A 22,561-nucleotide genomic window follows, 5' to 3' on the forward strand; every position below is an offset into this window, starting at 1 on the left:
TTAACTCCCCCCCCCCTCAAAAAAAACATCTTTAGTTTTGTTTCTGACAGATTGACTAACTTTGAAAAATTGAATAAAAAGATAAAAACAAAAATGAAGTGCACAACTTGCATTTAAGCATCCGAATCTGAGAAAAAAGCAGGAAGAAAAAGATCCTCAAGGAGGGAACAGAGGGGGGAATTCTGAAGGCTACGTTCGGTGCATCTGCGATGGGCTCCCAATCGACCCAGTCCGCACCTGCGGTCTGACTAAATCTTTTCTCTGAAGGTCATTGACCCATTAATATAGATTCTCAAGGTTGTCTGCACGCCTGTATCGGAGTCTTGAGGTCATTGATCATTGACCCGTCTATCTGTCTGGTCTCTTAAGGTCATTGATATGTCAGTCTGACTTTCCAAGGACATCTGTCTGCCTTTTCAAGGTCGTATGTTTGTCCATCCGTCTGTCTGTCTGCCTGTCTGTCTGGTCTCTGAAGGTCATTGACCTATTCGTCCAAGTTTTCTAGGTTGTTTGTCTGACTGCTTGTCTGGTCTCTTAAAGTCATTGACCTGTTAGTCCGACTTTCCAATGTCATCTGTCTGTCTTCTCAATGTCTGTCTGTCTGTCTGTCTGTCTGTCTGGTCTCTGAAGTTCATTGACCTATTCGTCCAAGTTTTCTAGGTTGTTTGTCTGACTGCTTGTCTGGTCTCTTAAAGTCATTGACCTGTTAGTCCGACTTTCCAATGTCATCTGTCTGTCTTCTCAATGTCTTCTCAATGTCTGTCTGTCTGTCTGTCTGTCTGTCTGTCTGTCTGTCTGTATGGTCTCTGAAGGTCATTGACCTGTTCATCCAACTTTTCAAGGTCGTTTGTCTGTCTGGTCTCCAGGTCATTGATATGTCAGTCTGACTTTCCAAGGACATCTGTCTGTCTTTTCAAGGTCGTATGTTTGTCTGTCTCTGTCTGTCTCTGTCTGTCTGTCTGGTCTCTGAATGTCATTGACCTGTTAGTCCAAGTATTCTAGGTTGTTTGTCTGACTGCCTGTCTGGTCTCTTAAAGTCATTGACATGTTAGTCCGACTTTCCAATATCATCTGTCTGTCTTCTCAATGTCGTATGCCTATCTGTCTGTCTGGTCTCTGAAGGTCATTGACCTGTTCATCCAACTTTTCAAGGTCGTTTGTCTGTCTGGTCTCAATGTCATTGACCTGTTAGTCTGACCTTCCAAGGTCATCTGTCTGTCTTTTCAAGGTCGTATGTTTGTCCGTCTGTCTGTCTGCCTGTCTGTCTGTCTGTCTGTCTGTCTGTCTGGTCTCTGAATGTCATTGACCTGTTTGTCCAAGTTTTCTAGGTTGTTTGTCTGACTGCCTGTCTGGTCTCTTAAAGTCATTGACCTGTTAGTCCAAGTTTTCTAGGTTGTTTGTCTGACTGCCTGTCTGGTCTCTCTCTCTTAAAGTCATTGACCTGTTAGTCCGTCTTTCCAATGTCATCTGTCTGTCTTCTCAATGTCGTATGTCTATCTGTCTGTCTGGTCTCTGAAGGTCATTGGCCTTACCATCCAACTTTTCAAGGTCGTTTGTCTGTCTGGTCTCAAGGTCATTGACCTGTTAGTCTGACTTTCCAAGGTCATCTGTCTATCTTCTCAAGGTCGTATGTCTGTCTGTCTGTCTGTCTGTCTGGTCTCTGAAGGTCGTTGACCTCTTTGTTCAACTTTTCAAGTTCGTTTGTCTGTCTGACCTTGAAAAGTCATTGACCTGCCTTTCAAGTCCCTTGAATTGAGGTAACTGACCAACAAGTCTAGCTTTCCAAGATCGTCTGTCTGTCTGTCTGTCTGTCTGTCTGTCTGTCTGTCTGTCTGTCTGTCTGTCTGTCTGTCTGTCTGTCTGTCTGTCTGTCTGTCTGTCTGTCTGTCTGTCTGTCTGTCTGTCTGTCTGTCTGTCTGTCTGTCTACCCTCTTAAGGTCATTGACCCGTCTTCAAGTTTGTAAAAGTCCAACAAATTATAAAAATTGTAGAACGTGGTCATTTTTATCAAAGTTTTTAAGAGCCTCTGACATAATGTCAAGAATTTATTGTGATTTCTTCCAAGTTCTTGGAAGTCAAACAAAATTTGTATAATTTTTTACGTTTTTGAATGTCAGCCAATGTTTTGTACGAATCAGCTGACATGGGTCAGCATCTCGTTTATGAAATTTCTTCTTAAAAGTCAAACGTAAAGTGAAGAATTCGAGAATTTTTCTCCCATGCTTTTAAAAGTCATTGTCTTAAAATTCAGCGTCACGTGCAGTGTCTTAGAAACATTTTGGACAGACCCCCCCCCCCCCACGTAAAAAACATATCTAGGTATGTCAAATTGGAATCATTGTGTTCCAAAATATCTCCCCAGTTTCAGGAATGACATCTTTCTATTTTTAGCACAAGTCTAATATTACCTAATGTGAAGTACCTATCTTCAAAGAAAAAATTTTCAAAACACGAATTTATTTGAAAGTAAGCTCAGTAGACCTTTAAATGTGCTCTTGAATTTTGACAGCAATATCACAGGTCGATGCAGAATTTTAAATACTTTCATTTGAGACTCTTGTCATTTTTCTAAAAGCAGGTTGGCCTGGGACAGGAGCGAAAAAAACCATGACTTTTTCGAAAATTTCCCATTCTTTAAGGGCCCAAATCTCCCCCCCCCCCCCAGAGGCACCTCCGGAGCTACATTTTTTTGGGGGTAATTTTCAACTCAAAATCAAGGCTCATGCTGAATTTGGTCAAAATCTGCCATCGATACCTGTAGCCGAATATGCAGTTGGCTACCAATCTACGACTAGTCGACTACGAGTAACCAACAAACGCACACTGAAGTAATTCGAGCCAACTGTTGACACTTTTGACTGTACTGTACTAGATGATAACTTGACAAACATAGCACGTCGTGGCATACTGGTCTCAAGTCTTACACGATGAGAGGAGAGAGATAAAGGTAAATGACAGAGGTACCGTTAACTTGACTAATCAAATCAGTAATCACGCGTCTGGTATTCTAGCACCGGGAAACGTTCTCGCATTCGTACCTACAAAACCACGACCAGAGGCAGACACTGAGACACCCTGCTACTTACACATCTTTCATTTCACCGAATTTCTTCTTCTTCCAATACGTATACCATATTCCAGACCTATCTGCTCGTAAGCATAGGTATCTCTACATTTATGTAGGTGTACCAAGGAATGAACTTTTGCATCGGATTTTGTGTTTTGAACGTTGAGGGCGGGGGGCCTTGAGGGCTTCGGGTTCGGATGGACCATTCTTCGAACACGTGAGACTGAGAGACGTACGAGTTATACATATTATATGAAAAATATCTGCTCGCTCGAGTATGACGAATAATATTAACTGCATACATATATCAACTATCAAGCGTAAACGAACAGGTAGATAAATTAATTACCCCCTTAGGGCTTCAAATGACGATGTACTCGTATCTGTGGCTCGCGAAACATACCTCTCAGCTCAACTATCAAAATTCAAATCCAACTGCATAAATTTTGGTTGCGATATCAGACAGAACACGACGTAGGTACAATTTAATCCAGATTGCATTTTTATAATAAAAATAAAACTAAACCAGAAAAAAGTTGAAAATAATGGAAGAAAGGAAAAGGAAACAGCACTCGTAGCTATATACGACGCGATTTGTGAGAGCAATACCTACCTGTAAGCAGAAAAAAATCGGCAAAAAAAACTAGTTTTCGCGAACGCAATGCGAATAAATTTGCGGTGAAGCGTGCAAAATAAATTATGTTATTCGCTTTAGAACTCGTTTTGGAAGACATTTTACACAATTTAAAGCTAAGTTTTTGCCCTCGCAACAGGCGCTTCATCCAAGACTGCTGCGGCCGGTCAATGAACGCGATGACAAGCGATTATTGACGTGTGTGCATGCGAACGCGGATGGCCGATGATCATCTGCAGAGCACCGAGTAGTAATATGTATACGATAACCACGCACGTATTATATATCGTACCTGGCTGGATACTGAATATATCTATGAGTAAAACGTACCTATACATGATTGAAGTGTACATGGGCAATAAGCGGTGTAATATTTGTAGATTAAAAAGGGAATCTTTTTCACTTCGAGAGATCCGATTGGAACGAAAATCCTGGGTGGATAGAAAGAGGATTTCAGAAAATCCTAATCCACCAAATTTAGCTTCTGAAGTTGATTTTTGGAGAATTTTTCGAGTTTTTATTCCACAGGCAAGCTCAATGCTGTTTTTATATGATCGTGGAATTCAAAAAAAATTAAAAAGTCAGCAAATTTTTCCACTACAGGAACTTCAACAGCTGAAATTTTTCTCGATGAGTGTGTGTTCGATACCATATCTAATCGACTGATTGATACGTACCACTCCTGGGGTGACCGAATTTAGAATTCTGGTCACAAAACAATTTTTTCCCTTCAAAAAATCGTCATATTTTTCCACCACAGGAATTTTTCAAAGCTCAAATTTTGGTCACTATTGGAAGGATTCGACAAATAGAAGTACACATCAGTTGATCCGTTTTGTTTTTTCAATTTCAACTTTGACATTTTAAGGCAGCATTATCCTCTGAACAGAAACTTCAAAAATATTCCAAAAATCGAAAAATCAACTTCAGACGCTGAAAAATTGGAGGATGAAGTTTTTTTGAAGTCCTCTTTTGCATCTTAATCTGAGATTTTGAAATCGAAGAGTTCAACAGAGGCTTTCATTTTGAATTGAAAGTTACTCAGAAAAAGTTTTAGCTCCAGAGATGCCCCTGGAAAAGAGAAATGGGCTTTCAAGGAAAGGATATTTTTGAAAAAGTCGTATGTTTTTTCACTTCTGCCCTTACTCAACTTATTTCGGAAAAAATAGCATTCCAGAAACTGGAGAAATATTTTTGAACGCAGTGGTGCCATTTTTTGAACGCAGTGTTGCCATTTTTTGATCGTGAAATTTTTTCGATTTTTCAAAAATGACAATAATGTACCTACTCATATTTTTAAAAAGAAAAGACAAAAATGTCTCACAATCAAGACAACTACAAATAGGTAGAGCAAAAACAGGCTTTGAGCAGAAATTTTTTCGTGTGTTCAAATTTTCAAGGGAACATGGAGTGAGGGGGGGGGGGTTGGTCAAAAATGTATCCCAGCCCAAATTTTTACTAGTCAACATTTTTCTATTTTGAAAAATGACTAGAAAAAATGTTGAATGAAGGAATGGAAAATTTATACTCGAATTTGTATGAAAAAAAATGGAGAAGAGTAGAACTTTTGGTAGGAGAACTCTTCAAATGTTTCAATTCAAAAGGGAGTGAGAAAAAAGAACTATAAAAATGAAGAAAAAAATGAAAATTCTGAAATAAGAGGGAAAAATATTGGTAGGTATAAAATTTCAAAATTTGATTTTAAAAAAACACAAGACAGTTTACAATTTTGACAGGAAAAACTTAGTACCCTACAAGAAATTTATTCAAACGTTTAGATCAAAGGAAGGAAGGGAGAGGGAGGGGAGGGAAGTCGAGTTTAATTTCATCGAAGTCAACATTTTTATACTTTCAAAAAGAAGCAAAAAATGAAAAAAAGTTCAAAAATTCTGAAGTACCTAAAAAAAAAATTGACAAAAAATGTCAAAGTTTGATTTGAAAAAATGAAACGAAGCAGGACGGTTTTTAATTTAGGCAGAAAAGGCAGAACTTTGAACAAGAAATTTCTTCAAATTTTTAGATGAGGGGAGGGGAGTGAAGTGGAGTCCGAGTTCGAATAATATATTGACGTCAAAATTTCTATATATTTTTCAAAAAAAAAAACAACAAAAAAATTTAAAAAAACTAAAAATTTTGAAATAAGAAAAAAATTGACAAAAAATTCAAAGATTGATTTGAAAAATGGAAAGAAAAAGACAGGTTTATGATTTTGGCAAAAAAAATATCTTTTAGCAGGAAATTGTTTTTAAAATTTTCAAAATATGGGGAGTTGATTTGTTCAAGTGCATAGAAGTCGAAATTTTTACATTTTTAAAGGGAAGCAGAAAAATAATGAATTGAAAATATAAAAATTTGGATTTCAAAGAATTTAAAAATATTTGAAAAAATGTCTTATGCAAAGTTCTGCTTTTTTTGCCAAAATTGCAAACCATATTTTTTCATGTTTTTTTTTCTAATAATCAAATTTTGAAATTTTACAACAATTTTCTTCTTTTTTCAGAATTTTTATTTTTTCTTTATTCGAAGATTGAGGAGAACATTTCTGGTCTTTTTGACAATTTTGGCAAAAAAAAGTGTAAAAAATGGTGTACTAATGAATTTAGGTGAAATGTGAGTCATTAGTCCAAAAAGTTTTACTAAAAAAAAAAAAAAAAAAAAAAGAAAAATGCAGAGAGCATAATTATTATGGTAGGCTATGGGAATTAGATTCTAAATGTGACAACCAATGGAAATCTTGTGTCAATCATTGGGGAAAACGACAATTTTTTTAATGAAAAATTTCACAGAGTAATAACTGATGAATTTGGGTGAAATGTCGATCAAAATGCAGCAGAAGGTTGATCCCAAATGTTCTACAAAAAAAATGTTAGAAAAAAAATGTAGGCAACGTATAGAAATTTTTATATTGAAATTCGGTTCAAAAAGTGTCAACAACTGAGGACTTTGCCCTAATGACTTAAAAATTTGGCACCACTGTGTTCCAAAATATTTCCCCAGTTTCAGGAGTTATCTTCCAAAATTTTGGCAGCATAGATAGGTACAAAATATCAGTAGAAAAAAAATCCAAAACACGAATTTATCAAAAAAAAAAAAGATTTGTAAATTTTCCACCATTCATTAGAAGCCTAAAAGTAGTCTTGGATTTTGACTGCAATTACATAGATCGACGCAGAATCTCAAATACTTTCATTTGGGACTGGGCCATTTTTTCCCAAGACAGACTGGGTAGCAACAGGAGCGAAAAAACCACAATTTTTTATAAAAAGTCTTCTCTTCGAGGGCTCATTCCTTCCTTCCAGGGACACCTCCAAAGCTAAAAAAATTTCTGAGTAACCTTGAACTCGAAGTAAAAGTCTATGCTGAATTTGGTCAAAATCTGTAACCTTTTCTATACGACAAAAAAGGCTACATTCAACATGCATCTTCTATTACCATTATTACTCGAGTAACCTCTCCCAAAAAGGGCTACCATTTGGACGAAATTTAAAACAAAACCGAATCGAAAGAGCGAAAATACAATCTAAAAAATCCATCAGCAACAAATACGAAGGTATTTATGGAACCAAAAAGGAAATACTACCTAATACACACATAACACATAAAGTACCTCGAGAATATACGCGATTACCGTCTCGATAAAAATAAAAATCGAATCGATCGAATTGTGAGAATAAAAAAACACTTACCGGCTTACAATAGTCACGAACCATGATGGGATTTAAATCACTTTTACACTCTGGATCGATGAAGACGGACACTGGAACGCGCGATTAATTGCCACAGCGACAGTCACAGCCGAGTCAAGGTTAAGGAAATTCCGCCAGTTGTATAGGCTCTTACGGTGCACTCTGCGTTAGCGTAAACACACGATACACAGGCACAGGCTCAGGCTGGCTGCTATAGCGAGAGCGATGGTGATGGTGATGGCGATGGAAACAGTGGCGGTAGAATAGCTTCTGGTCAGCTGGTGGTTGTTGTTTCAACTTTACGAGAGGAGTCGTATGTGTGTATGTGATACGATTAGTAAGACAAAACAAGACAACGCACTAACTTAAGACCAACAGTGACCGGCTATAGAGTTTAGAGTATACATAGAGCTACTGGCTAGGCGCGGTGCGGCGGTGCATGGTGGCCTGCAGATAATGGTGATGGAGATGATGACGATGGAGGATGGAGGAGAAGCGAACAAAAATCAGATAGGTAGCGGCCGAAACCGAAACGCGAGTATATCGAACCGGTACTAAAGACGAAATTACACATCTATGAATAGGTAATATGAACCGACGACGACGACGATGGATATTTGGTATTGGTATTGGCTGCACGAAATACGAATTACGAATACTTTGATCAAGGGCCATCGGTAGCAATGAAGCACCACCACCGTCAATGTTTGTCTTTCAACTAGCAATTCTCTACGTATAAGTACTCGTGCATTTGGGTGATGGATGAGAAAAAAAAATCTATTCTGGATTTTGACGAAAATTGATGGGAAAGTTTACTTTGAGTGAGAGACTACCCAGAAAGATTTTGAGCCCCCCAGCAGTTCAAGAAACTGAGCCAGGTGTCCTAAAAGTTGGAACATTTTCGAAAAAATCGTGATTTTTCGCCATTTTTGGGGAGTAAAATCTGTGCAATCATTCGCTCACTTGAGTTACTCCCTTCAAAAATTGTGATTTGAGTTTCTGAACCCCCCTGACCCATTGAATTCAAAATTTAATACCTCTTTTAGCCCTCTATTAAGCGATCAAGATTGACGGTTCGTAAAAATTACAATTTTCTATCACTTTAACAGCACTTTTCCACCATTAAAAATTCTTTTTATTAAAAACCAACGCTGAATTCGTGCTCAGCGGGTCAAAATACCCTGATTTTCTCACTTTTCACGATCGTTTCGATAAAATTGTCAAAATGTATTTTTTCACTCATATTTCAGTAGATGCAAAAAAAAAAATGCAATCAAAAAAAGTAAATTTGGACGATTTGCTCAAAATGATTGTGAAAAGTGTGTTAATCGGAATATATTTTGACCTCCTGAACAGGAATGCAACGTTGTTTTTTCATAAAATGATTTTTAATGGTGGAAAAGTTCTCCAAGTTGATAAGAAAATGTAATTTTTACGATCCATCAGTCTTCAAGAGTTTGGTAAAGGGCTAAAAGTGGTATTGAATTTTAAATTCAATGATTCAGAGAGGTTCAGAAATTCAAATCGCAACTTTTGAAGGAGGTGTCCGAAGGTTTACACAGGTTGTACTAGGTACCAAAAAAAAAAACGCAAAAAACTATGTTTTTAAAAAAAATGACTCTACTTTGAGGATTCCTGGTTCAGCCTCCTAAATGGATAGAGGGCTCAAAGTTTTTCCAGAGAGTCTTCGATTCAAAGTACACGTTCTCGCATTCTTGGTCCAAATCCAAGTTATGTTTTTTTTTTTCGCTTCACTCTATAATGTGTAAGTACATATATTTATTGTACTGTTTGAGGACTCGTATCTTATCTCAAGGGGAATTCTCTGAGCTGAAATTTTTTCTGAGTGAATTTCAACTAAAAATGAGGGTCTACACTCAATTTTCTGAAGATTAATGGGTGTCCAAGAATGAGGAATTTTGATGTTATCAAAAAAGAAGAGAAAATTCTCATCTTGAAAATAGGAAAATTGAATAACCATTTTGAAAAATGGGTGTTAGAGTGATTATTTCAATGAAACAGGAGAGAATCTTTTATTTTGCATTAAAACAATAACTCAAAAGCACATTTTTTAGATTGTTATAATTCAGTCTTTTTTTTGTATTTACTTCCGGGGGGGGGGGTGTGAGACGCTAACTTGAAATTGCAAGTACCTAATTTTCACCCCCTCCCCCCCTAGGAAACTGTGTTTTGAGAAAAAATCAAAGTACATACTTACCTAAATTATTTTTTTATTGTTTAAAAAAATATTTTTAGAAATATGAAGCTTTTTGAAATGAGAAAATTTTGATCAATTTTTTGCTCTTCAAGTAATTTCAGCAATATTTCAATGTAGCAATCTTGATAAATGTTATATATTTTTGATACTTTTGATTTAGAAAAAAAAATCAAAATTTAAAAAAAAATTTACCAAAATTATTTTTTTTACATTTTTTAAAAATTCTTTCATTTTTTAGTTTGAGTATATGACAATTTTCCAATATTTTCAACATTTCTTGGGGGGGAGGGGGGTACTGCGTCCTCCTGCACTCCCCACAAAAAAAGCCCATAATCAATTTTTCAGTTTTGACTTGGGGAAATTTTTTTCCCACGTTGGCTTATCAAAGTGTATCAAAACCCTTCATTCTTGGACACCTGGTATGATTGATTCTCATCCTAAATGATACTATTACAAAGAAATTCAGTCATAATGCTCATTTTTCCTCCCTGTCCCCCTTTTCCAAGAGTTCACAATCAATATTAAAAATTGCGATCGTCTTCCCTTTGACTCTTACAAAAAAAATTTTTCAACGAAAAACCTTCCTTAATAATAGTTATCTGTTATCTCTGTGTGTAATTTCGGTTCTTTAAGGCGCTGGTTTTCCCCTAAAATTTGAAAAAATTCTCTCAAAAATTGATTAAAATTCTTGTTTTATGTGTTTTTACAAAAAGTTTTAGAAATTGAGCAACATTTATCACACTGTCTTCAGGATGAAATTTCTTTCCGAAAGAGTCGTATACTGACAATTTTTCTAACCTCTCGCTCATCCAAGTGCATCCAGCCCCCCCCCCCCACGAAAAAAATACAAATACTGTTCCAATCAAAAAAATGTTTAACTAAAAGTAATTTTTTGGAACCCAATCAAAAATTTCAGGTCAATAAAAAATTTCATTTTAAAGCAAGCCTTGCCCCTCAAATTTGAAAAAAAAATGTTTTTGAAAATATTTCATCAACATTTTAACACTTTAAAGTTATACTTACGATATGTCATCAGTTAAAAATGTATCTAAGCATATTGTTTTTATTTGAAATATTTCAAAAATCCGGAAATCTCTATTTTTAATTATTTAAATAAAATTGGAAACAGCGAATAAATTTTGGACCAAAAATTGCCTTTATGTTATTAGCTGATTGCTCGAAATTCACTCATCATAATTATAGTGATTTTTCATACCTAATAAAAAAAAATCAAAATATCTCAGTCTATAGATTATTTTTATTCGAAAATAAATTATATTGAAATTTCGAAATATTGGACAAGTTCCTAAAATTTTCATGAGAAAAGTTTAACTTGAAAAGATGACGACATTTGGGGAAAAAATTGATGCTTATCAAGTCATCGTTCAATTTGGAAATTGAGGATTACATATTTGTATACAGATTGCCCCTCCCCATGAAGGCAAAATGGTTCAAATTTTCAACAGAAACTGTGGATTCTATAACTTATGTTTGTGGTTGTTTTTTAGTATTTTCAAAATGTTGTGGTAGACTAAGTTCGTGAATTGCAAAAATTTGACGTATAGAAAATAATTCCTACAAAAAGAGCAAACATAGAGATAAAAATCTGAAAATCAGTTCGTATACTGAAGTCAACCCCCTTCCCCTCGAATCAAATGTCACCATTTTCCAGCCAATTCTGGAGCCTCCAGCAAACGTCAAGTTTTCTCAAGTAAAATCCATTGGTGGTTCAGAAGGGTGAGATGGCCCCTGAGAGAGCTTTGGGGTCGATATTTGAAATTTGCATGGAAGATGGATGGGTGCCATGTAAAAACTTTCGTGTAAAAAGTTTCAGACTCCCTGCATTTTCAGCCCTTTTTGAGAAATCCCCCATTCTCTGAAATTATGTACAATGGAAATTTTTTTCCAGCAGCATGTGAATCGATTTATTTTTTATTTTTTAGTATGTATTAGAGAGACACCCTTAAGAGGTGACCCCGTAAAAATTCTTACCTCCCCCCTCTCCCTTCATATTTATATTTACCCCTCAAGAATTTTTTTCAGGATGTTGATTTTGAAAAATAAAAGAAAACAAGCCCAAGTGTGGGTGAAAGATCTTGAAAATTTGTTGTATTTCAAGAGGATCAAAAACGATACTTTTTATGCAAGTTTACTTTTTTCACTTTGAAACATTAAAAGTTGAATGATTTTTATTCATTTTTTTAGAAATTCCAAATTCCAAAAAAAAAAAAAATGAAACAAGTCCGAGCGAAGCGAGGGCAATATCTTTCGAAAATTCGTGTTTTGAGAAGTGAAAAAACAGAGGTTTCTTTCATTACAGGTCCTTCTTTTGCCGGGTCCTCCATAAAGCGCGACCCCGGGGTAAACTGCCCCCTTTGCCCTCTCTTGACAGACTTGAATAACTTTGGTTTCTCTCATTTTCAACATTCCTTTCTTATAAATGGGTAATTCTCTTCTCCGTTGCCAGAATATTTTTATTGTTCGTATTAAGACAAGAATTCGATGTCTCCAAATCTTTGGCTCTGGTTGCTAGTATTCTACCTGCGAGTATTTTCATTCAATACTGTTCATGCAATTTGAGCCAAACCTCTAATATAATAATATGTATTTAATAAAATTGTGAGATAATTTAAAATTGTGTATTTAACTCATTTTTTGTTTATGTTTTAGGTGAGTACCAGTTTTGGTTATGATTATGAACTACCTAAGTATGTATTTAAGAATGCAGCACTTGTGCGAATGAATACAGCAGGGTAAGTCAATTTACACTCTAGTTTGTCATCGTTTGGTTCATCTTTTTGCTGGATGAAATGGGAAAACTGATGGACCCTGTAGCTCTGAAAGAGTTAGCATTGAAAATCAGCTTTGCGAAAATATCAGGAAAATGTTATCTTACTGTACCCGTATCTCTTTTGCCTTTTCATTACCAAATAACGATCAGGAACAGAGAGTCTGCTGAATTGAAAATACGTCTGTGTAAAAAAAATTTGATCAGTTACAAAATTTAAAAAGAGGGGGGGGGTTAAAGACCATTGAGGATAGTGCTTGAGTCATTTTGAAATCTTGTTGGCTACTATATCTACCTAGTTATATTCAGGCTCCATCGTACCGATGCATCCAATCGCCCATCATACTTATACCTGCCTTGTTCGGTCTTTCAATCAAATTTAATACGTATTTGCATTATTAAACTGGACTGGTTGGTCCGAAATCTCGTACGATTCGTAGAAAAGATGACGCGTAACGAGAAGAAAACGCGACGGACGCTTGCAGGTCGCGCATTTCCCATACGATGTGAGACCGATTTACATATCCAGCCATCGCATCGTGTCGTATGTGTATTCTATTCTGCTATAGGTACATAATAATACATATAATGGCAATTTATCGCAGGCGAGTGGGCATCTCGTTAATTGGTACGAAACGTGTTAGCTGGTATAGTTGAATTAGCCCGAACATTTGGCGGCTTGGTCTTCGCCAAGAGTCGATTGTTGTTGAAATAACGATATGATGGTGAAGTGGTGCGGAGCGATACCTCATATACCTGCCTCTATAACTCGAGCACAACAATTCGACTGGACTGGTGAACCCGGAACGGTCTCGGGCATCGCGCTTGGACACCCTTCAATCGTCCATCAGCTGCGCCCGATGACTGGGTGATTCACTTGTGTGATTTTACGAGCTTTTTAACCGCATATTAGAAATTCAAAATTCAACATTCTACATTCTTGGTTGGTGACTCGACGAGAAAAATGAATTTTTCTAGCTAAAAGAAATTAATTCTCGTAGGTAATAGAAAATTGGCCAAAAAAGTCAACGTCGCGTCGTCGGTTGACGTCAAAGATGAGAAACCAACTGCAAAAGAAAACGACAACCGAATCATACTGCGAATTATGGAGCCCACCGCGGTGCAATCGCCGCAGCCATTGACGCTTTCTTGCTTTCTTCTTTTGTTGCTGTATACAATGTATAGAAGTCGTCGTCGTCGCGTAGATCAATTTTATTCAATCACACGCGTATATATCGAAGAAACCATCTAGCGATACGTTTATGTATAGCCTGACACCATACCGGGCACTTGAATTTCGACCTCGACCTCGACTATTTTATCGCAATGTCGCTCGCAGTCAGGTGATAGGTCTAGGTCTCTTTATAAGGTACCTACGTGAATATGGTGGCATTTTTTTTCGTTTTTATCCACTCCCACCTTCTTAAGATGATACCTCGAGTGAAAAAATCACGTCATGAAAATTTCAGTCCTCTTGGTGAAGAGTAAGTAGTGCTGGTGAGCCCTCAAAATTTACAAAATACTTATGAAAAAATCGAAATTGTTAAAACAGGGAGCTATCTCTAGTTTCAACACCTCAGTCAAGTCTCCAAGTTACTTAGGTGAAATCAACTCATATCCTCAGGTCTCAAAATACGCAAGAAATGAATTGAACATTCCTGAGAAATTCAATAGACATTTATTTAATGAATTTTTGAGCCAATTCACCCTAAGTGGATTTTTTACATATCTGATTTTTTCTACTTCAAGACTCGAAAGTTGTAAAGTTTTGTACTGTGGTGATAATAGTCGATTGTAGAAAAGGTGGGAGACTTATCTATGGGATTTTGTGTTTCATAAAAATTCGTTTTGTCGTTTTAATTTGTAATGATTTACTTACATATTTTTGTGTGCCATTTCACCCCATATGCGAATTACACAGACTTACTAGCGAATTTGCACGTCAAAAAACGTGGTCTATTGTTGTTTTGTATGATGATAAGTACGATGATAGGTAAATAATTCATGATGCAGTGTGTTTTAAACTACATTTATAGTAGGTAGGTACATATAACTCAACTTGACGTGACACGTGACGACGATTATTTTGAACGACAATTGTTAATAACAAGTTGATCTGTTTTCAAACGAATTGTTTACGTGTAAATTGATTCATTTTTCAGTGAATCGCTCGTGAGAGTATCGATTAATTTAAGGAAATCATTCATGAACGAATTGATTAATTTTTTGAAAGAACTATTCGCGTACGAATAGATTCATTTTCAGCGCATCGTTCGACAATGTATTGATCAATTCATTAATTTATGAAACAGTTCGTTTGCGAACGATTTGCCAAAAATTATTCAATTCATTCGCGAATGATTCACCAAAAATTGATTAAATGAGTCGATTCGTTCGCGAACGAATCACTTATACGAATCAATTCGTTCGCGAACGATTCACCACAAATAACTCAATTTGTTCGTGAATGATTCGTCAACAATTATTCGATTTGTTCGCGAACGATTCACCAAACATTATTCAATTTGTTCGTGAATGATTCATCATTCAATTCGTTCACGAATGATTCACCAAAAATTGTTCAATTTGTTCGTGAATGATTCGCCAAAAATTATTCAATTCGTTCAAGAATGATTTACCAAGAATTATACTCAATTTGTTCGTGAAATGATTCATCAAAAATTATTCAATTCGTTCACGAATGATTCTTCTTGCCAAAAATTATTCAATTCGTTCGCGAATGATTCATCAAAAATTGGTTAAATGAATCGATTCGTTCGTAAATGATTCTTTAAAAATTATTCAATTCGTTACGAATGATTCACCAAAAATTATTCAATTCGTTCGCGAATGATTCACCAAAAGTTATTCAATTCATTCGAAAATGGTTCCCCAAAAATTGAATAAATTAACCGATTAATTCGCGAACGAGTCACTTATACAAATCGATTCGTTCGCAAATGATTCGCCAAAAATTATTCATATTATTCAATTCGTTCACGTATGATTCATCAAAAATTTCTCAATTTGTTTGTTAATGATTCAGATTCATCAAGAATTATTCAATTCGTTCACGAATGATTCATCAAAAATTATTTAATTCGTTCACGAATGATTCATCAAAAGTTATTGAATTCTTTCGCAAATGATTCCCCAAAAATTAATCAAATTAATCGATTCGTTCGCGAACGAGTCACTTATACGAATCCATTCCTTTGTGGACGATTCATCACAAATTACTCGATTTGTTCGTGAATGATTCATCAAAAATTATTCAATTCGTTTGCGAACGATTCATCAAAAATTACTTACTCAATTTGTTCGTGAATGAAGAAGGATTCATCTGAAATTGAATAAATGAATCGATTCGTTCACAAACGATTCACTTATACGAATCATTATTCGTTCACGAATGATTCACCAAAAATTATTCAATTCGTTCGCGAATGATTCACCAAAAGTTATTCAGTTCATTCGCAAATGATTCCCCAAAAATTTATCAAAATAATCGATTCGTTCGCGAACGAGTCACTTATACGAATCAATTCGTTCGCGGACGATTCACCACAAATTACTCGATTCGTTCGCGAATCATTCATCAAAAATCAAAAATTACTTACTCAATTTGTTCGTGAATGAAGAAGGATTTATGTGAAGAAATTGAATAAATGAATCGATTCGTTCACAAACGAGTCACTTGTACGAATCATTATGCATTTACGAATTATTTCCAAAAACTGTTCAATTCGTTCGCGAATGATTCACCAAAAATTATTCAGTTCGTTCACGAATGATTCACCAAAAATTAATCGATTCGTTCGCGAATGATTCGCCAAAAATTTATTGAATGAATCGATTCGTTAGCGAACATATCACTTATTTGAATCGATTTGTTTACGAACAATTCACCAAAAATTACTCAATTTGTTCGTGAATGATTCATCAAAAATTTATTCAATTCGTTCGCGAACGATTCACCAAAAATTATTGAATTCGTTTGCGAATGATTCGCCAAAAATTGTTCAATTCGTTCACGTATGATTCACCAAAAATTTTTCAATTTGTTTGTTAATGATTCATAAAGAATTATTCAATTCGTTCAGGAATGATTCGCCAAAAGTTATTTAATTCGTTCGCGAATGATTCCCCAAAAATTTATCAAATTAATCGATTCGTTAGCTAACGAGTCATTTATACGAATCAATTCGTTCGCGTACGATTCACCACAAATTACTCGATTTGTTCGTGAATGATTCATCAAAAATTATTCAATTCGTTTGCGAACGACTCATCAAAAATTACTTACTCAATTATTTTCATAAATCAAAATAAAAATGCCATAAATTTCAGAACTGATCTGGCGAGCATTAACGAAATATATCGCCTTGTTATAAGTTAGTTCTCTCTCTGTATGTCGTTTGTCTATCTGGTATTTACATGTATTTATTTTTATCTCGTTGTTACTCTTCGTTCATCATATTCGTGTATTGTACATATTTTCAGTATGTTTCTGTACGCCGCTGATGAAGGCTACTAGCTTAGCCGAAACGTTCGGTACTACTTTACTAATAAATAAAGCGTGTAATGTGTCGTACAAGTATTTTTTCAATTTGTTCGTGAATGAAGAAGGATTAATCTGAAATTGAATAAATGAATCGATTCGTTTACAAACGATTCACTTATACGAACCATTATTCGTTTACGAATGATTTCCAAAAACTCTTCAATTCGTTCGTGAATGATTCACCAAAAGTTATTCAATTCGTTCGTGAATGATTCACCAAAAATTGATCATTTCGTTCGCGAATGATTCACCTAGAAATCAATGAATTTGTTGAATCACCAATCGTTCGTGAATGATTCGATTCGATTCCTTTCGCTTCGCTTGAACACAGATAAATTCCTGTCCAAAAGTTTCACAGAAACCGAATCAATTCGTTCACGAATCATTCACTTGAAAACTGCATCAGTTCGTCATCAATAAAAAAAACCACGTGACATGCCGATACATCCTAGGTATAAAATGTACGTATGCGTTAGAAAGAAAAGGTAAATTAATTGATTCGTTTGATGACAGTTTTTCATTTTTTCGGCAGAATTTTTTCGATTTTGAGGGTCTTTATACCATTTATACGTATGTATAATCCAACATCATTTGGGTGCCACAGGAAGGGTTTTATTGAAAATGTGCTTATTTCTTAGAAAGATTCTGCTCGTTGAAAAATTTTCAAAAATTCTTACAATCATCAATTTAGTCTTTTTTTCTCCCCTCAAATTTAAGAGGCTCTGTATAGAAGAGAGTCAACACAATTTGGGAGCCCAACAAAGATTTTTCCCAGATGAAGAGGTTACCTATGTAGAACAATACTAATGTGGAAAGGAGACACGTATAAATTCAGAAATTTCCTTGATTTTGATTCAGGTATTTTCATTTTTTCTGATTTTTTCAACTCTTAGGGGGCTCCTTACCTATTAACTATGCGGCCAACATGATTTGAAGAGCCGCGGAAAGTTTTTTTTCTAGAAAACTTGAAAAAATAATTACCTACTTTTTAAACTACTTGTTGGATGATTTGAACTTCGATGAAATAAAATTGGTTTCTGAGTAGGTAATCCAGACACCACATTTTATCAAATAAAATCTTATAGGTATATGCTAATAAAAGGTATTTAAAGACAATGAACTTATATAATTCGTACTTTAAACAATCTCGATGGTAGACAGCTCTATACTTTCCAGTAAATGAATTACTTATTATTCCAGCTGATCGCAGGGTGAAGCTAATCGTTCTCTGGAGTATGATAATTGATAACTTACTAATATGTACATCTGTTGAAGAAAAACTGATTCATTCGAGCATTCTCTTGGTCATGCTATTCATTCACATTTCAATTGAAATTTTTGGAAACTTTGAAATCAACCGAAAAAACTCCGGAAATGAGAGATCTGAAATTCTATTTTACGAGTATTCGACATCAATTCTCAACTTTCTAACTACCTATCTATATTGATAATTTTTCTAAAAATTATCAAAGTTTACCGATAGAAAAATGCAGAATTGTCAATTTTTGTAACAAATCGTCCGAAACTTCGTCTAGGTTCCTATATTCGACCCCCCTCTAATCGATTGCCAGAATTTTTAAACCGATCTGGAGCCTCCATCAAAAGTTGACTTGTTCTTCATCAACTTTAGATCGCTGCAGAAGGCGTTGTAATAATTACGAGTAGTGTGCACACATCTCTTACAGTATCTAATTAGAAGCGCTATACGAGTCAGAGTGTGATAGAGACGTTCTTCAAGTACCTACTGGCTCAGTCACGACTGTCACCAGTAAACCAAATATTATTTCAGTTTGGTCATTTACGAGTATGTAGTACGATGCAATTCACATTTCGTACGCACTACGCAGTAAGCACCTATACTAGCTACTAGCATGTAATTGCCCCTGCACCGATAGGTATATATTTCACCAGCGACCATCCTATCGCACTTAAATCATCGAAACAATTACCCATCTGCAGCCATGGCACCGTAACGGTGGTTTTTGTTGACGATGACATTATATTCGTGGGTTGTCAACTTCCTCGTATGTTATTCGATCTGCAAAATAGACAAAAAAAATGATTCGGTGTAGCGCTATTAGCTTGGTGTGGATAAGACGACGCGCCACGCGACCGCGACGTTCTTATTACCTACTTCGCGGACGCCGCAATTGCAATCTCCATCTCCAACCACAACTCGATCGATGATGATATATGCCTATACCTATACGAGTATCTACAAAAACTGTACTCATTTGATTCGGTGTTGGAGGTGGTCAGTTCCGATATTCGTCGACTTTTGGTGCAGGTGAAGTGTGTGTAATTGCGTACCACATATTGTTAGGTAACCATACTCGTTCTGAATTTGAAGGTATAGATATCTACGTACACACACATATGACTCTGTCTGTTGTACAAATAGTAAGTTTAGGTCCACAGTCCATGCAGAAAGTTTTGAGTCCATTGAGTAAAAAACTGTCATGCCAAATAGAATATACGACTGGTTCATCTCGACAAACAAAAGATTCACTTCTGATTTCGTCTTTCGCAGATGCAGCAACCTCCAGCTGTCGCTATGGATCGCTTCATCACCATTATTTTTCGTCAGCCACTCGATCGATGATATTCGTATTTATATTTTTGGCCAAAATTCGCTTATACTGATATGTTTTGTACACAATACGTCTGCCTCGAGTACGTGGGCGTATCCGATTTAAAAACGATGCACGCTGCAAAGCGTGAAACAAACACGGTTTGCACAGTCTGATCGACTTGTCACAATTATCGCCCAGATAAGCGTATCATAACGAGCAACAAGCAACATGTCTCCGAAAGGCGACTGAAGCGACACATCTCCACGTTAATAAGTAATCCAGGCGAGTACATCTACTTTGCAGAATACAGACATTATAAATGGTCATTTTTTAATGATTTTGTCCTTATTTTCAATTTTGGTCTTTGAAAGACTCTTTTTTTTAGGAAGTCTTTTTTCAAGCCCTTATTTTCGTGATTTCCCTGTTAAAAAAATTACTTACTTCTGTATGTGAAAAAACAGAGAAAATTAAGTGTTTCGTGTTCCGGTAATGTCTTTTGAAGAAAAAACTTTCTCCAGACTCTACAAATCACCTTGGCCCTGTACTTAGTAAGGAGCTCCTCAAAGTTGAAAAAATCAGAAAAAATGAGAATAAATCAAAATTAGAGATACTTTTTTGAAAATACGTAGGTATTAGTGGTCTGCGCGGGTCGGGTAAGCCCGCGGGCTTGCCCGACCCGACCCGAAAGCCCGAAACAAGCCCGACGGGCCCGAGCCGGACCCGACAATAATATTTCAACACTTCCGATAAATTTTGTTGCAACATTGGCGTGATGCGACGAGATGGTTTTCCCAACAATAGGCATTGTTGTGACGTGACCATGGTGCTACACTTCTTTATTTAATGCGCATGCGTTGAGTACCAGTTAGTACTGAAACCCAAGCCCGAGAAAGCCCGACAAGCCCGACAAGCCCGGCCCGACCCGACCCAACTTTTATCGGGCTCGGCCCGCGGGCTTTTGGACAGGCCCGTGCAGACCACTAGTAGGTATCTCAGTTCTACATTAGAATTGCCCTACATAACCCCTGTATCAAGTAAAATCATGGTTAGACCTCCAAATTATATTGGCTCTCTTGTATGGAATCTTCCGCTAGTTTCACAAATGATGTTGGTTCTCTTGTATAAAGCCCTTCAAAGTCGAGAAAAATCAACAAAAAAATGAAAAATTGTCATCTTTACTAATCTTTTGAAAATGTAACATTTCTAGGCAGAGTACTTTTAAATAACCACATTTTCAAGACAAACCCGTTTATTGATCTTCCAAATGATGTTCGCTCCCTTATATGTATAAAGCCTCCAACGTTGAAAAATAACTACTTACCTACCAAAAACACGAAATTTTATTTTGGTTAAAGTGATTTGCTGATTATGTAGGTACTCCCTAAACCGTACATTTTAACCAAAAAATTTTGAAAAAAGATGCAGTAGCTCGTCCATTGCACTTAAAAAAGCAACTTTTAGTTCTGCAAATTCTGCTTCTATAGATCAACCTCCTCAGAATCCTTTTCAGCATCTGCTCCCTCCTTTTCTGAGATATTTTCAAGTCTTCAACGAGGGTCGGTAGAAAAGTAAAGATCCCTATTTTTTTTCTCAATGAAGAAAACAGATAAAGTAAAAAACTAATATATTTTCAAAAACTACATTCTTTCAGCTATTTTTTGACATAATAACTTGCGCGATTAACACATTTTGTCACATCTTGAGAGTTTTAAAATATCTCCTCCACCAAATTTTTGTCCAACCCCATAAGGCACACAATTTTCAATATTGCTATTTTTCCCCGCTATGTGGCGAATAAGTGCGAATAACGCGTCTAATTCACCAGTAAATCATCCTCCAAATCAGATACAGTGATTTTGAAGTTCTTTCTAACCATTTTAGCACAAGTGCATCTGCAAGCCCAAACAGACAACCTGGGCGCCTTTTTGTCTTTCAACTTTATGGCCCTTTCATGGACTAAAGACCACCACTTATGCACATGTTGAACACGTGTACCCTTACATCCATACCTCTGGGCCAACTGTGGATGCATTTCAGGGGGGGATGCCGTCAAATTTCAAAAATTGAATGATACTGGGAACTACTTTGTTGGACGCTTATTCTGTGGAGGAGATATTTTAAAACTCATATCAAGATGTGACAAAATGTGATAATCGCTTAAGTAATTATGCCAAAAAATAGCCGAAAGAATGTAGTTTCTGAAAATATATTAGTTTTTCACTTTATCTGATTTCTTCATTGAGAAAAAAAATAAGGATCTTTACTTTTCTCTTTACAAAACTTAAACCAGTCCTTTTCACTCAGAACAGATTCATCCTTCTGAATCCCGCTTAAATCTTTATAGATTTTATTCTCAACAAACCGCACACGTTTGGCTCGAATTATTTTCTTTGTTTCAGGTAAAAGTATTTTATATTCAGTTTTTATATGTACCTATATCCAATCAGGATTCCAATAACAGCTTGTTTGTCTAATTTCTTGAATATCATTTTATTCAAGTGCACATATACCACACAGCCAAACCTTTTCAACTGTTCAATCCTTGGATTTTCATCACTTGTCAAAAGCTGAGTTGGAAGCTGGTAGTCTACACTATCATGAGGGGTTTGATTATAATATATGTATGCACAACATAACCAACTGCATAGTTCCAAAATGATTTCGGAACCCCAGAATCAAAGATTACTTACCTCACATGTTCCTGCAATGTACGCTTAAATCGTTGGACCTTCGTACAATACAATATTATGTTGACGAGGTGTATTTGGCCCAGAGAAATCTTGCTTTATCTTTTCACACTCACAAATTTATTTTATTTCTCCTGCATACTCAAGTACCATTATCACTCTTCAAGGTTTTAACTCTTATAAATGATTGCCAAAACGAGCTCAAATTTCAACTAAGAACATTTTAAAACACTCACTTCATTTTTATTTTGTCTAGATTATCCCGCAGTAGTGTGCTAGTCTGGAGGTCTGGCACCCTATTAGGGACTCCCCTCCACCCGATTGAAAAAGTTTTAAAAAATGAG

The 22,561-nt window shown here is 36.0% G+C and overlaps 2 protein-coding genes across 3 annotated transcripts in view; both read right to left on the reverse strand.

The window, feature by feature from the left end:
* LOC135847586 (uncharacterized) overlaps positions 1-8,022 on the reverse strand; it is a 38,389-nt gene extending 30,367 nt beyond the window's left edge. The window contains exon 1 of one of the 2 annotated variants that reach the window (XM_065367187.1): positions 7,388-8,014. In XM_065367187.1, the coding sequence (XP_065223259.1) occupies positions 7,388-7,411 (24 nt within the window). In that variant the 5' untranslated portion in view covers positions 7,412-8,014. Of the gene's footprint in view, positions 1-7,387 lie in introns of both variants that reach the window. The other variant, XM_065367195.1, reaches the window with a different exon arrangement.
* Positions 1-22,293, reverse strand: part of LOC135847597 (CD109 antigen-like) — a 115,857-nt gene extending 93,564 nt beyond the window's left edge. The window contains exon 1 of the mRNA XM_065367232.1: positions 22,289-22,293. The gene's annotated coding sequence lies outside the window, so the exon portion shown is untranslated. The remainder of the gene's footprint in view (positions 1-22,288) is intronic.
* Between the last annotated feature and the right edge of the window lie 268 nt (positions 22,294-22,561).

This window comes from Planococcus citri, chromosome 1 (assembly GCF_950023065.1).
Source record: "Planococcus citri chromosome 1, ihPlaCitr1.1, whole genome shotgun sequence".
NCBI classification, from domain to species: domain Eukaryota; kingdom Metazoa; phylum Arthropoda; class Insecta; order Hemiptera; family Pseudococcidae; genus Planococcus; species Planococcus citri.